The 17,642-nt window shown below is 38.0% G+C and overlaps 1 protein-coding gene across 1 annotated transcript in view; it reads right to left on the minus strand.

Annotated features, from left to right (window-relative positions):
* GRM7 (glutamate metabotropic receptor 7) overlaps window positions 1-17,642 on the minus strand; it is an 818,732-nt gene that overhangs the window by 369,980 nt on the left and 431,110 nt on the right. Inside the window, exon 3 of the mRNA XM_057555658.1 lies at window positions 4,868-5,009. Within this exon, the coding sequence (XP_057411641.1) occupies window positions 4,868-5,009 (142 nt within the window). The remainder of the gene's footprint in view (window positions 1-4,867; window positions 5,010-17,642) is intronic.

A 17,642-nucleotide genomic window follows, 5' to 3' on the forward strand; every position in this document is an offset into this window, starting at 1 on the left:
GTTTTTCTTTAGTTTTTCCTTTACTAGAAAATCACTGGAGGGTGCGCTTAAGCAAAAAAAGAAAATAAATGATGAATAAAAATGAAAGAGAGAGAGAAAGAAAAAGAAAATCTTAAAATAATAGAGACCAGTCTAGTTTAAAACAGAAAGATGGAGCTTTCAGGAGGGAAGTGTCCCAAAAAGTAATGGAACTCTCAGATTATTTTATATATATGAACATATGGGAAAAGTGATAGACCTAGGACATTAATAATAAAATATTAAAGATAACTATGCAAGTAAAAAAACTGTCATATTAACTCCAGGAAAAACAAAACGTTTTTCCCCCAAAATCATATCATAGAAAAAATACTTGATGCTGTAGTATATAATATTTATACTATCACAATAACGTCAACTCTGATTTTTACTAAATGAAAATCTGATAGAACAATGTTGGGAAGATAAAGGAGGTGTAAATGAGCCAAATTCTACCTCACATAAGAGGAACTGATAGATAATATTTTAAAGTAATAGTTCCAAAATTGCAGTATAAGCACATTATGCAGGTAAGAGCAGTAGAATTAGCTTAAACAAATAAAATAATTGCTCAAGGAGAACAAAACCAGAGAGTATGGTGGGATGGGACAGGAGACCAATGTTTTGCATCAAAAATATTTTAGTCATATTTTGTTTTTTTAAAAAATTATGTGCCTTTATTATTTTCACAAAAATAAAACACAATCATTTATACTCTATCCATAGAGATACCATTTCTATTGATACTAATCTATCCAAAGGATATGATTACTGATGCTGTGAAAATCATATGTTCATTACTGGAGATAACCTAAATGCAGAGCAATAAGGGATTGGTTAAAGAAATGATAGTGCATCCAAAGGATGGATTAGAGACCAATTAAAATTATACATAGTTTGATTTCTGCAAGGTATTGTTAAGAAAAAAAAAGTCAAATTAAAAAAACTGCAAAAGATTATTCAGTTCTTACATAATGAAGGCTGGCCCCACATATATGAATATATGCGTACTTGAAAGTATAAAGTTGTATGACAGCACAGAAAAATAAGGATAATACACAATTTGTTGCTAATAACAATTCATTGAGAAAGTGCTGATGAAGTTTGAAGAGCATGAAAAGGATGGGGAGAAGCCAACTATAACAAGGTAAGAAAGACAAAACTGATATAAATACAAAAAGTAAATATTCGCCTCAATGTGTTTACATAAAAGTGTGGGTTAATTTATTTAGAAAAATAAGATTAAACCATTTAAACATATTATGGTATGAGATGTGAATTGCAAAAAGTAGAATATCAAATTCTACGCGATCCTGATTCTGTTGGGGAAAACTTACTTACGTTTAGAATAAAATAATTGCAAACGTTAAACCAGAATTTTATTAGCGGTTATCTCTGAGTGTTGGGATAGCAAGTTTTATAGGGGATTACTTGCAATCCTGATTTGTGATTATTCTCTCTAAACTTTAATTTTTCTAGATAATCAGGGGGCAGAGTAAACATAAGGATTCCTTTAACCAAAATGCAACGACAAAAATGTTTCCATTATTTTCCAATGGATTACAATAGCCCTGTATTACTTTTATAATCAGAAAAAAAATTGTTTCAGGAAAACAATACACTCTTGTCTAACATTCAAATTATCAGTACCCATGACTGATTAAGCACTTAGCTCCAAAATCTAGATATTAAGGTCTTCTCACTGCTATTCTCTGACAAAGTATATGAAATTAATGTTCTAAGAAATCTCAAAATTCCCCATCTACAGTGTAAATCTTCTGAAAAAAGAAATAACATAACGTTGTGGGTTAACAGTGGGCTTAAGTTCATGTTTTGGAAGAAACTTATATATGCACTTGACTTTTATTACTGTGCTCAAAAACTATTACTGCTGTCACTTCTATGAGTCACACTACACAATGGTATTCAACCACAAACTCCCATGTGAAAAATAATGAGCATAGCTATTGAGCAGATTTTATACCTTTTTACATTGCAAACTAAAACCTCACACTACCTGCAAGTCAAGGATATCACAACCAATTAATCACCAGAGCTATGAGTAAATAAATCTTTTATGTGCCATGTGCAAAAATATAAACAGGGGGCCACACCTTATCAATGTAGTACACATTTTAGAATGTACAAAATATGTATGAAAAAAATTTATGAGATGATTAAGAAAAGTATGAGTTGACAAGATCTGGAGCAAAAAAAAAGCAAGAGTAATATTACAACAACAAAGTCCCTTAAATAACTAAATCACAAAGTGTTGAAGAAAATGCCCTAAGAGCAAGAGAATCAGCGTTTTATAAGGAGAGAAATGATACGTCCAAGGGGTGATCAGAAACAGTTTCATGGAGAAAGGCACGTTTGAAATAAACCTTGAAGAACAGACACAATCTCAACAGGTAGAGATGGAGGGGAGAAACACCATGAGCCAAAGTCCTGATGGAGGAGTGATGAGGACACACTGGAGGACCAGTCATGCATTGTAGGTGGAGAACTGAGTGAGTGAAGGCAGAGTCTACATGCAAAAATAGGACCACATTTTAAAGCATCATGAAGTTCAGAGAGAGAGGCCTTTACTTAAATTATTAAACAGACTAGGCATTTGATTCATTCTCATTTGATGACATTCATTGAGCATCTGCCATGGACTGAGCACCGTGATAAGGGCTAAAGATATGAAAGGAAGCCAAAAGGGGCATCATCTCTGTCTTAGTGATGCCTACAGACTAGTGGAGAATACAGACACTACTTAAATGATCAAAGGATGTAAAATTACATCAGTGACATCAACTATGAAACTGAGTTGTTATGACAAACTTATCAAAGCTACATTGTTCAGAGAAATCTTCCTTCAAAAGCAACACTATCGATGGCACTAAAATGATGAAGTGGGGAAGCAAAGCATTCCAGGTAGCTGGAAGAGAATGTACAAAGACCCAGGAAGGAGGAAACACAAATGGCCCCTTGCCTGCAGTACACAAACCACGAGGGAGCATGGAATGAAATAAAGCTAGAAAAGCAGAAGTCCAGATCATCATAGAAAGAGCTCAAAAGGATTTTCATTTTACTGATGGGAAAACTGAGGTCTCAAAGAGTTAGGGAAGTAGGGTGTGGGGAGAGGCTTGCCCAAGGTGAGAGAGTGGTCATTTAAGTAGCAAAAAAAAAAAAAAAAATCCATCCTCGGGTATCCTGACTTGAGGTTTAATACTCTTCTCATTTACTCGTCCTGCCACCCATGTCAGAGCTCAAAACTGTGATGGGGTTAAGGTTATGAAAGGAAGTCAAAAGGGGCATCACCTCCACCTTAATGATGCGTACAGACTAGTGGAGAATACAGACTCCAGTTAAGTGATGGGTGGATTCAGAAGCAGATGGAGAATACACATGGAGGGGGAGACACAGGACCGGCAGGCTGGCAATGATGGAGATGCAATACTCCACGTGGGGGTAACAATGGCCTGGAACCTTCAACTTTACCCTTAATAAAAGATATTCACCTTCAAATTAAATGACATATTATTTTGAACTGTGAGACAAACTAAGATTAAAAAAATCCACACAGCTCTTTCCCATTAGCAGAGGTGTAAATTGGCAACATCTCTTTGGAAAACAATATTCCCATTTAAGAAGGAACGCATCTTTGCCCTGGAAACTTCTTTTCCAGGAATTTCTGTTTTAAATACTTACAAATATATAAAGTAATACACTTGTACATTATTATATATTTGCAGTATGTTAATATTATATACCACACATTGTAAAGTATGTGTATATTAATATTTCATATTTGCACACACAGATTTGTGGAAGAGAAAGTTTATCGCAACACAATTTATAATTGCAAAAGTCTGTAATCAAACTTAAATGTCAATCAGGAAGGGAGCAGTTAGATAAATTACAGGAAATATATAAAATGAAATTCTGCATGGCTATTGAAAAGACCGAATAGATCTATAGGTATTCAGAAACTTCCATGAAAAAAGAGTGAGTGAAGGTGAGCAGGGAGGGAGAACAACACATAGTGTTCTACCATTTGTGTAAAAATATACACACTGTCTCTAGAAAAATCTACAAGACACTGGTTATTAGCTATAGCATCTGGAAAGGAGAAGTTGTTAGCTATGGGACAGGATGAATGCAGCTTTTTTTTTAATCTTGATTTTTAAACATTTTTTGATATTTTAAATCAGGTGTAATTCCTGTTTGTTCTAAAAATGATAAGGATTCTGGACCAACCGAGGTGGCAGTGGTCAGAAATGGAAACAGGGCCTATTTGTGTTCTAGAAACATTTCGAAGGTTAGCCCTCCATGGCTTGGCCAAGGAATGAGCTAAAAAGGAAAGTCAAAATTAACAATCAGATTGTTGACACCAAGGAGGATCAAGGTAAAGAAAGAGACAACAAGTGGATTGGAGAATGTAGACATATGACAAGTTTGGTTTTGAACACACGAAGTCCAAAGCAGGAGTAATATGGCCAGAAATATAAGGCATTTTTCTTTTACATTAAGAAGAACCACTCTTTAGATAAAAGTCTGTTACACGTGGATATATTATTTAATAAAAGAACCTTCGGAAAGTCCAGGGGTTTTCTCTTTTTACAAGTCATTGAATACGTTTTTTTACCTAATGGGGGGAAATACATGACAGAAACATGCTGCTGCTTCCATGGTTCGCTCTAACTACTTCTGTTGGGTAGAAAGCGCGAACAGACTTTGCCACCATGTAATTATCGATTTGATTCTGTGCTATCTTTTCCCCTTTGTCTGCCAGGATCCTGATCTGTCTGTCTCCTAAATTGCAACATGCATATTAACGAATTTCACCAGTCAGTCTTACTTGATATCCTCATCGTTGGCAAAAATCACGACAGCCCTGGAGTTGGGTGTGTCCAGGAGCTGTTTGATAATTCTATCGAAGTCAATGGTCCTGTCTTTGCGTTCTTGGGGGATTCTCACGGACTGGGCAATGCAGAGCCCACCTGTGTAAGAAAAGAAAGCAGAGTGTCAATAAAGTTCTCACAGAGATACCAAACAAACCAGGGAAAGTAGATGGGGAGGAGGAACTTGCAAATTCTGAGTGCATAGCACTTCCTTGGTGATTTGCTGAATGAGGAAGGCTTAGGACAATATGCTGAGTTCATACTTGGTGCACCTACCATGGTAAGGCACAGCCTCATTCTCTTAGTAATGCACTTGTATGCACAGGAGTACCAGTGATACTGATTCTGGAGAGGTAGGTTTAGGTAGACAAACTGGATGAGAGGCCTTTAAAATGAATGTAATACACTACAAGAAAACCACAGTCAACTACAATATAAAAGTACTTGAACAGGTAAAACTCATGCCAATTTCTATTGCTTTTCTGGTGTTTGCATTCTCATAATTTTTTCCCCTTTATACCCGTTCCAACTGTTCAAGCTCACAGCCAATGGAGTAAATCTAAAAATAAAACAACAAGAACAAGATCAACTATTATAAATCAGAGTAATAATTCTTTTTGACCACATACTATGTGCCCAACCTACGAATGTGTGTTCTATGTATGTTATCTGATCTTAAAAATCCTTATAAGGTAGTTAGCATTGCCCATTTCATGTTAGTAGAAAAGGGGATTAAATAGAAAAATAGATGTGTTTACTCCAGACTTCTCAGGACCATTATGGTATTGACTGGCTTATGAATTTCAAGACAGGGGAATATGCAGCATTTTAGTAAGCAACTGATACCCTCCCCACTACTCAACACCTGCTTAGTAGCAGCTCCTGGATCTAGTGGGTTTTTTGTTTGTTTTATGAAACACAACTTAAGAAAGGCTGGCATAGACAAAAGAGGTAGAGAGAATATTTGTAGGAAAGGCCCCAAAGGTCATCCAATGGGCAGAAGACCTAGGGGCAGAGACAAGAGGAAAACCTTGTTCTTTTTGTAATGTGGAGATACCCGTAATCAACAAACGTATACCCAGAGCATCGACAACTGGGTGGAAGCTACTAGGCTTCCATAAGCATAGAAAAGTATAAACTCTAATCCAAAAGTCAACCTCCATTACATCTTAATCCCAATCAGTGTCAGCTCTCTGTAAGTGGCTCTCAACCTTCAATGTGCTTGAAATCACTGATGATCCTTCTATAAAGTATAGAAGTCCAGCAACACTATCAACCAACTTGACCTAATTGACATTTACAGAGCGATCCCCAGGACAACAGAAGAGTACACATTCTTTTCAAATGGAAAATGGAACATTCATTAAGCTAGACCATCTTCTGGGTCATAAGAGAGAAAAAAAACCTTAAATTCAAAAGAACATTACGCCCTCAGACCATAACAGAATCAAACTGGAAATCAATAACAGAAAGAAAACAGGAAAATCTCTGAACACTTGGAAATTAAACAACACACATCTAAACTACCCACAGGTCAAAGAGGAAGTGTCAAGGGAAATTTAAAAGTATTTCTAACTAAATGAAAATGAAACTGCAACATCTCAAAATGTATAGATTACAGCTAAACTGATGTTTATAAGGAAATAGATATCATTAAATGCTTATGTTCGGAAAGAAGAAACATCCAAAATCAGCAACCTAAACTTCTACTTTAAGAAATAAGAGAAAGAAGAGCTAAACAACTCCTCCTCCAAAAAAGCAGAAAAAAACACAATGATATATTACTAAATACCTATTAAAAGAGCTTTTAAAAAATACTAGCAATACCAAACACTAGAGAAGATGCAGAGCAACAGGATGCTCATTCACTGCTGGTGGAAGTGCACAATGGTTCAACCAGTTTGGAAAATAGTTTGCCATTTCCAAAGTGTTAAATATAGAGTTAACATATCAAGCAGTGGTTCCAATCCTAGCTGTTTATCCAAGTGAACTGAAAAGTTATGTTCACACAAATGTGCTCGTAAATGTTTATAGAAACTTCATTCATAATCACTAAAACTGGAAACAACTAAGACGTCTGTCAACAGGTGAATGGATAAACTAACCGTGGTCTACCCAGGCAATAGGATACTACTCAGCAACAAAAGGGAACTACTGATTCTTGGAAGAACGTGAATGAATCTTAAATGCATTTTGCTAAGTGAAAAAGTTAAACCAAAAAGACTACGTATTATATAATTCTATTCATATGACATTCTAGGAAAAAGCAAAACCATAGGGGTGGAAAGTAGATCAGTGGATGCCAGTGGTTAGGAGAGAGAGGAGGGGTTGACTACAACGGGACTGCACAAGGGCACTTGGGGCCAGTGGAAATGTTCTGTATGGTACTGTGATGTAGATACACGATTCCAGGCACTTGCCAAAACCCTAAGGACAACGCGTCACAACAACTGGACTTTACTGTATGCAAAATCAACCAAGAAATTAGGGGATCCTAAAATGGAATGCAGACTGTGACAAACGAACTGCATTATAAATGTATCAGAGAATTTCACTGAAGGGGATGAATAGGAAAGGAGTTGTCCTAAGTAACTTTTAAAAATAGTGTATGACCGGAAACTCTAAGGATAAAGACAAGAAGAACAGCACATAAAATGGTACTCTAATTTGTAAATTTTCCATGGGGATACAAGTTAGCAATGCTGGAACTGCTACCCATACTGGAGTCAAACAAAACAAGAAAGAAATTGTATATAATGGGAACCAGGTTTCTCAGAGTTAGGTAAAGAATTTAAACGCAAACAAGAGAACGTGGCTAGAATGGAACATGCGGCGTGACGCGGAGTCAGACATAGTAGGAACTCACGGCTTAGAGTGAGATGCTTGCATGCGTGGGTTATCTTATACATACATACGTACATATGTGGGCTAGTATACATACATACATAGGTACCCTACCACTATCCATTGAGAGAGTCTAGAAGTAGTGACACTCCATAGCCACATCTAGTGACCAGACTGGTTTTGAAATACCATCTTTCAACAAAAAGAACCAGGTCTCTTTGGAGAAATGGGTGATTCTGAAGTTGGGGCAAAGCACATGCAAGACAAGTCTGGATCAACTTGTCATGTCAGGAAGCAAGAAGTCCACAAAAGAAAAAAAAAATGGAAGGGGGGATGTCAGAAGGACATAGGAGCCAACATAAAAGAGTTCCCAATGAACAAAGCTAGAATAATATTAGCAACAAAATAAATGATGATGGTACTGAATGACTATCCAAAGAATACACACAATACATACTCAGGAATCCATACTATTAAAAAATAAATGACCAAAATAATCAATAAATAGGAAAGAGGGAATGAATTCTCCTCACAGAACAATCCCAACTAATAAATTTTGAAGGAATGGCGGACATGGAATATCACCATTAGAACATTAGAGGAAAAACTGCTGCAGGCAAGGTCCACTGATGAATGCTAAAATTCATGCGGGAAATTATAAGGAGACACTGAACATTTATATAGCTTAAAAGAATCTCACCCCAAATATTTACTAATTATTCTGGTGGTTTAAACATATGCCTACAACTTCTTTGATATTCTTCCTTTGAAGAGGTAGAGATTAATTTTTTTGCCCTTAAGTGTAGTCTGGACTTAGTGCCTAGCTTAAGAATATGGAAAAGGAAAAAGAATAACTGAACAGTGGATAAACTCGGCAGACTCTAACTGGACCACTAAGTTAACATCACTAGTGCTAAGTCAGGTTGATTTAATGTGCCCCCTGATATGATGTGATGATAAGGGTGACCCCATTTGTATTTTATTCTTCCCCAAACCCATAACCTTAATCTTCATCTGCTCATGAGAAAATGTCAGAAAAAAATTCAAATTGAGGGACATTCTACAAAATACCTGACTTGTACTTTTCAAAATTGTCAAGATCATGAAATAAAAGACTGAGAAACTGAAATCTGGATTGGATCCTTGGACAGCAAAAAGACATTCATGTAAAAACTGGTGAAATTTGAATAAAGTCTGTAGTTAAGAGTATTTTTACATTGTTAATTTCTCAATTTTCATAAATGTACACTAGTTATTTAAAGTATTAACATTTGGGGGAAATCAAAGATGGGTATATAGGAATTCTATCTTTGTAACTCTTCTGTAAATCTAAAATCATTTCAAGATAAAATTTAAATACACACACACACACACACACACACACACACACACATCTACCTATCTATCTAATCTACCTATACCTACCTACCTTTCTGGGTCTTATCTGTAACGAATTCTTATTTAGCAAGTAGTGGAACAGGCCCAGGAATTTGAATTTTTAACAAGAGCTTTAACTCAGTGGTTCTCATGCCTTCATTCAGCTGGAGGAGTTGTTTCAAAACACGTATTTCTGGTCCGCACCTCCAGAAATTCTCATTCAGTAGGTTTGGGTGAGGCCTGTGAATCTGCATTTCTAACAAATTTCCAGGTGATGCTGATGCAGGTGGCCAGGAGATCAGATTTCGAGAAATATTCACTTGGGTATCTCCAAATTGGTTGTAGCCAATTTAGGTAAAAGTAGAACTTAGGCATGGATATTCTAGCCAAACATTTTTAGGGCACTCTTAGGATGGTGAGATAGGGAGAAAGAAGGAAGGGATGCATCATTATGTTTTGTTATAAGGTTTCCAGTGATGCAGAGAGAGAGCAACAGGAGAAATATCCCTTGGTAATGGCGCCTACAGTCTCAAGGCCATAATCGCTCCCAGGCTGGAAAACATCACAGAGGATAGAGGGATGAAACCATCTGCAAACTGTTCTAGGGCTGCTGTGGGGAAGAAATGGCCACTTTACCACCTTCTCGGCAGGAGAAGGGGAATAATTCTGGATGGAAACCCAGCTTCCCATCAGGATTCAATTACAACTGGGTGGTTAAACAAATGAGAGCAAACTCCATCTGGCGACACAATTAGTGGAGGGGCGGCCTGCACTTGTGGGTTTCGGGCTCAGCCAGCGCGCGCTAGGGGAGCCGATGCACGGAGTTTTGTGATTGCAGAATCGAGATGCTCACCGTGTCTTAGAGAGAACTGCCCGCAGGTGAGCAAAATCAAACAACTCAACAGAAGAAAGAAACTGGCTATAAACATGGTAATGAGAATGGTCACGTTCATAAAGCTAAAATGTAAAAAGGAAAGAAGATTGAAAAACAAAGGATGACAGAGAAACATGCTGTTTTGATCTTTTCCTCCTGGAAGGCTTGAGTGGTACCTGCTGGAAAGACAGTCATTTCATTTGCCTCAGACCCAAAGGAGAATGTGGCAGGTTGATAAATGTACGTATATTGCACACAGATGACTTTGACCAAGCATTCAATTCGGACCAAGCGTGTCATGCCAGAAATGGGCCACTGTGAGACAATGATCCAGGTCTTGTGTGTCTGCCAGCAAGGAATGAAGTGGTCCACACACCTGCACGCACACACCTGGTGTTCAGATGTCAGTTAGCTTGTTTCTCAGTAATGGTGATAACTCAGCACACTGCACTCACCTCTAACATGTAACCAATTTTTCCATCTCAAGCTACTGCCCTATTGCATGCAAACTTTCTATGGTTTGTGTTATAGCTTAGTCCCTCAGAGTGGATTCAGCTCGCTCTCTGTTACATATCTGATGTTATTTAGTCACCTCAGCACATGAGCAACCTACATTTCAGAAAATATTGGTTCAACACCACGAGCTTAAGAATCTAACTTTGGAGGTGCATTTCTTTTGTGTGTGAAGACTAATTGGAATTTGGCAGTGGCAGCTGGCATTGCAACTGACAATTAGGTCGCATTTCTCTGGGGCACAAACGTGTAGGAAAAATTGGACGGTATCATCATACATGTTGCAAATGGACGCGTGTCACAGGACAACTCCGTTCATAACATGTCAGCTTTGACTGAAAAAGCCCACTGTCAGCAACCTGAGGACATAGAAGCCACTGGAAAGAATTTCAGCATGCCAGAAATCAATCTGCTTTTCCATTTGGAGCTGAAAACTGGTCAGTTTTCTGTCTGCCTGTGGTAGCGAGCAATCTATAACTGCAAGAGAAACTTCAGGAGTCAGGCCACAGAGTGTTTCCATTAAAAATACTTTTCTCTCCCAAATGATTATGGATTCTTTTCCATTTAATAAGCAGAAGCAATAGGAAAGCATTTAAAGTTTGCAACTCAGTTCTGTCAGAGCTTACACACTCTGATACACTCTCTCTGATGATCTGGTCCATTATTTAGATATGCCAATTCACTTTAGCAAATATTTATTGAGACTCTATTATGTGAAAGGCTCTCTAGGAATTTTTTTTTCTTCTGAAGGAATATATAAAAGCAGTATAAAGAGTCTTAGAAATGACTGTGTTCCATTCTCCATTACAAACGGGGCCACTGAGGTCTGGAGAGTTTGATAGTGATGATATTAATCACAGAAGAAGGACTGACACACACTAAGTTCTGTGTATGTGTCAGATACCATCCTAAATGCTTTATATCATATTCATTAGTTATATAACCCCATGAGGCAGCTTTGCTACTAACATTAACATTCGGACAGGTGGAAACAGATGCATTCTGAAGTAACTCACCCCAAATCACAAATTTAATGACAGCAGAGTAGTAGGATTTTTGTCTTTCAAAATATAGCTCACAAATTACAGGCAGAGGATGACAGACGTCATAGAAGCAGATAAAGACATACATAACACATCTTGTTAGAGGAATCACCAAAAGCGTGGTGGAATAAGTTTAGTCTCAGATGGGATGTTTCACATCTGTGTAGGGGGTCAGTGGAAGGATACTTAATGGAGGGAAGACAGAAGTCAAATCGGAAAAGTCGCTATGGATAAGATTGCCCAGCCCTCCCTTCCTTCTTGGTTAACAGATTCCTGGTTTTGCTCAGGGTGGAGAGATGTCCGGTCCCAAGCAACAGCTTATCACAGATCAAGGGGGCAGTTCTGCTCCCGAATCTCCCAGCCTCTTTTTAAGGTAGAAATGACCATGATATCCATGAAACCGGTAGGGGTTGCTGGAGACAGTTCTGGAAAAACTTGCTCGTTTTGGAAAGGAGAGAGGGAAAGAAAGAGGCTGGCATCCCTCTTCCTCCAGCCTTTAGATGTTATGTCTAGAGCTCTTACTGTCCTCTTGACACCATCCAGCCACAAGGAAAATGATGAAGAACAACACTCTGAAAATAGGAAACCAGAAAGAAAGAACTAGAGTCCCTGATGTTATGCATCGTTGAGTAGAAGCAATAGTGCCAGCAGCCGCTTACCTCTGAACTTCCTGATATGTGAGAAAACAAACCATGCTTTTATTTGACTACTAGCATTCAGTTTTCTCTTATTTGCAACTGAACACAATCCTAACTTATCCTTGCCTTTAAAGAATTGCCAGCCCATTATAAAAGGGAGAGAAAATTCCTGACAGTGTAAACTTTCAAAGAAATGTACAATGCAGAAGAAAGGCCAGGAATCACAACTGCAGTGGTGGGAGATGCTGGGGAAAAGCGACCGATTGGCACCTGCAGGTATCTGTGGGCAAGATAGCTGGGGGTCGGGGTGGGGAGACAAAGTGGAAGAGGGTAAGTAGCCACATGGACGTGGGAAACGGTACCCAGGGTCAGAGGAGAGGTGGGCAAAGGTTTTGGTGATTGAGGCACATGTGTTGGAAGCCTGAGAATTACAGGCTCAGGGTTTTTGATTTTTCTTAGTCACTAACTGTCTGCATAATCTTTCACATACGCATATTCCTTTCTAGATTGAGAGGGAAGAGGATAGAAAGCAGGAAGGCTGGAAGCAAGGACAGACGAACACTCAGAGGAAATGCTCAGGAGCCATACTGGAAAGGGCATTTAGGGGAGCTTGCAGAGATGAGCTTGCCTCTAGCAACGTGTAATAAAAAGCAGCGGTTAGACCAATGGGGCTGGGGTTGGATTGCACGAGACTTTATGAGACAAAAACCATAAGAAACTATATGCTTGGGTGAAAAACGTTCTCTTCTGTCCCAGCCCGGGAGCAGTACGTCTCTCACTGAGAGCAGAACTCATGTGCTGTCTGGACAGGTTACTGAAAGGTTAATCCATCGTTATCTTTCAGCCAAGAAATGTCAGACTTCAAATCTCACTTAAATATGTTCAGCAATTTCAGGGGCATCATTGTGCTTGAGAAGAATTTGCATCTTACTTTGGGAGACGATGAGATATAAAACAATCTTGAACAGAGCCATGCGTATTCTAGCTGGCTTGATCTGAGAACCTAAGAAATGAAAGCACACTTAGTACAACCCTCCGATTTTAAAGATGCTGACAATGGTCTGCAAAGGGAAGGTGACGGCCAACTCAGCATCAGAGCAGATGCTCTGAAATTAACATGTTTTTTCTTCTTAAATTTCTGATTTCATCCTCTCAGCTGGTGATGTTACACTCTGAGTTACCCTCTTTGCCATTTTACATCCATGCATTCATGCATTCATTCATTAAACAGAAAATTCACTAAGCATCTGGCATGTCTCAAGCATTCTTTTAGTTGCTAGGGATAAAGAAATCAACACAAAAGACAAATATCCTATTCATTCTCAAGGGGATACACACCAATAAGACAACTTTTCTTCTTAATTCTCATTCAAAACTGTGATGGCCTCTGAAGATGCTCCGAGTTTTGCTTGCAACCAAAATCCCAGTACGAAACATCAAGTTATTCTCAACAGCTGGTAACTTGGCAGGTCGTGAGCGGGTTAATCAAGAATATGCCCTGATTCAAGAAGCCTTTGGAAGGCAAGCTGTTCCTTTCCCTGAAGAAGAACTAAGAAATTGGCTGATTTTTTACAGTCACTGGTTTTCCCTGTGGCTTGAGCAGCCTCAGCCGTCAGAAGCAATTGTCACTTGTCTCCAAGTAGCGACTCTGTAAGGATGGACCACTATGCATCCCTGGACAGTAAAAAGGAGGTCAACTCATGAATCTCAAACATGACTGCTTTTTCCAAACCACTATTTGCATTTAGTCAAGTTCCCACTTGGCTGTGTGGGGGGTAAATGGAGGAGGCTGATTTTATGATTCATTTTATTTTTTTAATTTTTTTTTTGTGTGATCTATTTTTTTAAATTTTTTATTGGAGTATAGTTGACTTACAATGTTGTGTTAGTTTCTGCTATAATCAGTTATACAGGTACATATCACCACTCATTTTTAGATTCTTGAAAATTAGGGGATAATTGGATATCATGTCTGTGTGGGAATCCATCCAGAGAATTCAAATTCAGTGGGAGTTTAGGGCAGGCATATATATAAATATATATACATATATGTGTGTGTGTGTATATATATATATATATAGAGAGAGAGAGAGAGAGAGAGGGAGGAACTATTTTAATATTTCATTACATTTCTAAGGCAGTGGTTCTAAAGATATGCTCTTACCTTTGTGAATTCTCTAGTAATCTGTGTATGCATTTCTTGCAGTACTATACTACAGTAATTTTAAAAATAATCTCTACACTACTAGTTTTCCTGAATAAATTAATAAATGATTTATGCCATTCTTCATTGGTTCTTTCACTAAAGTAATACCTTTCCCCCATAAGGACTCCCTTTATTGGTTCCAAAGCCTTTTTAATTCCTCCATTCTTTTTTTTATTGAAATATAGTTGATTTACAATGTTGGGTTAGTTTCAAGTGTACAGCAAAGTGACATACATATATATATATATATATATATATATATATATATGTATATGTATATATATATTCTTTTTCAGCTTATTTTCCCTTATAGGTTATTACAAAATATTGGGTATAGTTCCCTGTGCTATACAGTAGGTACTTGTTGGGTACCTATTTTATATATAGTAGTGTGTATATGTTAATCCCAAATTCCTAATTTATCCCTCCCCCTTCTCCTTTGGTAACCTTATTTGAAAACCACCAAGTACTAAAGGACGTGGCGAAAGGTGAGGTACTCATTCATTTTATAGATGAGAGGACAGAAGCTTGGAAGTTAAATTGATTTGTCCAACACCAACACATGCCAGGACACAAATTGAAAACAACTGACCCTCAGTCCAGAGCTGTTTCCTCATCAGCTCTGAGGATTCTGATGAGGTTCCCCCCACATCCCACCCTTACTCTTTCCTCCATCACATTTCTCTCAATGAATCAATAAACCAGCATAAATGGAATGCTTAAAACTCTTATGACCTTCTAGGCCATCAAACTTTTCTAAACAGTGAACATTTTTGTTAACTCTTTTATAATAGTATCTTTTCATTTAATGAATCAGTGCCAGAGGTTTTTAACTCAACCCCTTCAAAAAACAAACATCTCTCTCTTTGTATATCCTCAGAGGATAAAAATGATTGAGTCTTCATCCTGTCAATGGGAAAGGGATAATTGTACTCAGATCTCAAGGCTCATTCAGCACGGTTGATGGAACGTTTAAACACATAGAATTCAACTTTATAAAAAATATAAAGAAAGCATCCCTTTCATATGATTAACACTATCAATTTGAATAACAGTTTACAATACTGGATATCAAAATCAGACTTCTCTCATATGACCAGCTGTCATTGAAATCGTGACCTCTGCATGCTAAAAGAGAAATTACACTGACTTTTTAGAATTGTGCTATTTTCAGCCTCTTTTTCTGCAGCTCGTTCCCCACCTCCCCTTAGTGTCTCTGCTAAGATAGATCAGTACTGCAGCAAAATATCGTTCTCTTGAGACTTGAAAGAGTACACATATCGATAAAAGCCATTTTTAAAGAATGTGAGCATTTATCATTGTTAAAGGAACCTTGCTATTTATCAGCGTGTATGTCTCAAATCAAAGAAGTGGAAACAAATGAATTCTGCATTTAATGGCTTTAGAAATATGTCACCCTCACCATTTTTCACACGCTCAGAGGAAATTCTTCCCCTCCCTCACTGAAGAGTGTAGTATTTAAGGCTTTATGTCACATGACGCTTCTCTTTTTTTGACTGAAGTATAATTAATTTACAATGTTGTGTTAATTTCAATTGTATGGCAAAGGGATTCAGATTCTTTTCCCTTATAGGTTATTACAAAATATTGAGAATAGTTCCCTGTGCTATACAGTAGGTCCTTGTTGGTTATCTATTTTATTGGGATTAACATATACACACATAACACTTCTTTAAGCACAAGAGATAAAGCAAGATGCTGGATCACATCACAGTCTTCATCTATGTGACTAAATCGGGTGGCTTTGTATAAATGCTTCCCATGTCCCAGGAGATGACTGAACTGTTACAGTAAAGGAGTAAAGAGTTCATTGAGTTTTCCAAGGGTCTTGGACAGAATAAGACATGTTAAGTGGATTCCTCCATGTTCCAATTTACTGGTCTGCCCTTGGAGAAATCTTGCTCACACTTCTTCTGTTTCCTTTAGAGCATTCCCACAAGAACTCAAGCCACACACCAGGCCAGCAAGTTTGGGAAATCAATACTTCCTGAATTCTTAGGTCACTTAAGACCTCGAAGAATTTACTGCTCTAAATCTCTCCAGACACGTAAGTGTATCATTTGCAAATGAGATGTGGGCTTATTGACAAGATTGTTCTGAAATAATCTCATTCACCTCCTTCCATATTATCAACCACACTGGTTTAGATGGGGTGCAAGCCTTCTACCCAGGAATCGGGAAACAGATCCTTCAACCATCTCCCAAGTTTTACTCAAAGCTGCACCAGATAAAGCTGAAGTCCTGTTCTAAGAAGGAGCTGTTCGTATTAAACCAGGATGACATTTTTTCTTCAGTGTATTTGCAAATATACTTGCCTTTTGTGACATATTCATTTTTATTGTGATTTGATAATAGAAATGAAAGATTTTTCATTCTTAAACCCAGAGTATATTCAAAAGAGGAATAGAACTTCCCTGGTGGCACAGTGGTTAGGAATCCGCCTGCCAATGCAGGGGACACGGGTTCGAGCCCTGTTCCGAGAGGATCCCACATGCCACGGAGTAACTAAGCCTGTGCACCACAACTACTGAGCCTGCACTCTAGAGCCCACGAGCCACAAGTACTGAGCCCGCGTGCCATAACTACTGAGCTTACGTGCCACAATTACTGAAGCCTGCATGCCTAGAGCCCATGCCCCACAACAAAGAGAAGCCACCTCAATGAGAAGCCTGTGAACCGCAATGAAGAGTAGCCTCTGCTCACCACAACTAGAGAAAGCCCGTGCACAGCAATGAAGATCCAACACAGCCAGAAATAAATAAATAAATAAATTTATTTTTAAAAAAAGGAATAAATAAAATCACACCTTTAATGACCTCAATATAAGCGAGAAGAAAGGAAGAGACATGAATGCAGATATCCTCAAATTCTAGACAGAGACATGAATGATTAAATAAACCATGGGCAGGTTTTAATGCTTTATGTTCTGGTTAACAAAAGGGAGAAAAAAAGAATAAGAGAGGATAGGGCATCATAGTCACCCGTCATTGCATATGCAAAGTGTTATTGAAACTGAATAAATGAAATAAAAATTAATGAGAAGTCTATGTTTCGTGCATAAAAATAAAACCCATGCTTTCGAAGCAATCGAGCCTGCAATTGGATTGCTTCTGGTAAACAGAGTTGCAGGTTAGTGTCAGAGCAACACCCACAAGGGAAGAATGTGAGATAATGATTTTTCTACCGAGAGTATAATAGTCAGCAATCGCACAAACC

The sequence above is a fragment of the Balaenoptera acutorostrata genome, chromosome 10 (genome assembly GCF_949987535.1).
Source record: "Balaenoptera acutorostrata chromosome 10, mBalAcu1.1, whole genome shotgun sequence".
Taxonomy (NCBI): domain Eukaryota; kingdom Metazoa; phylum Chordata; class Mammalia; order Artiodactyla; family Balaenopteridae; genus Balaenoptera; species Balaenoptera acutorostrata.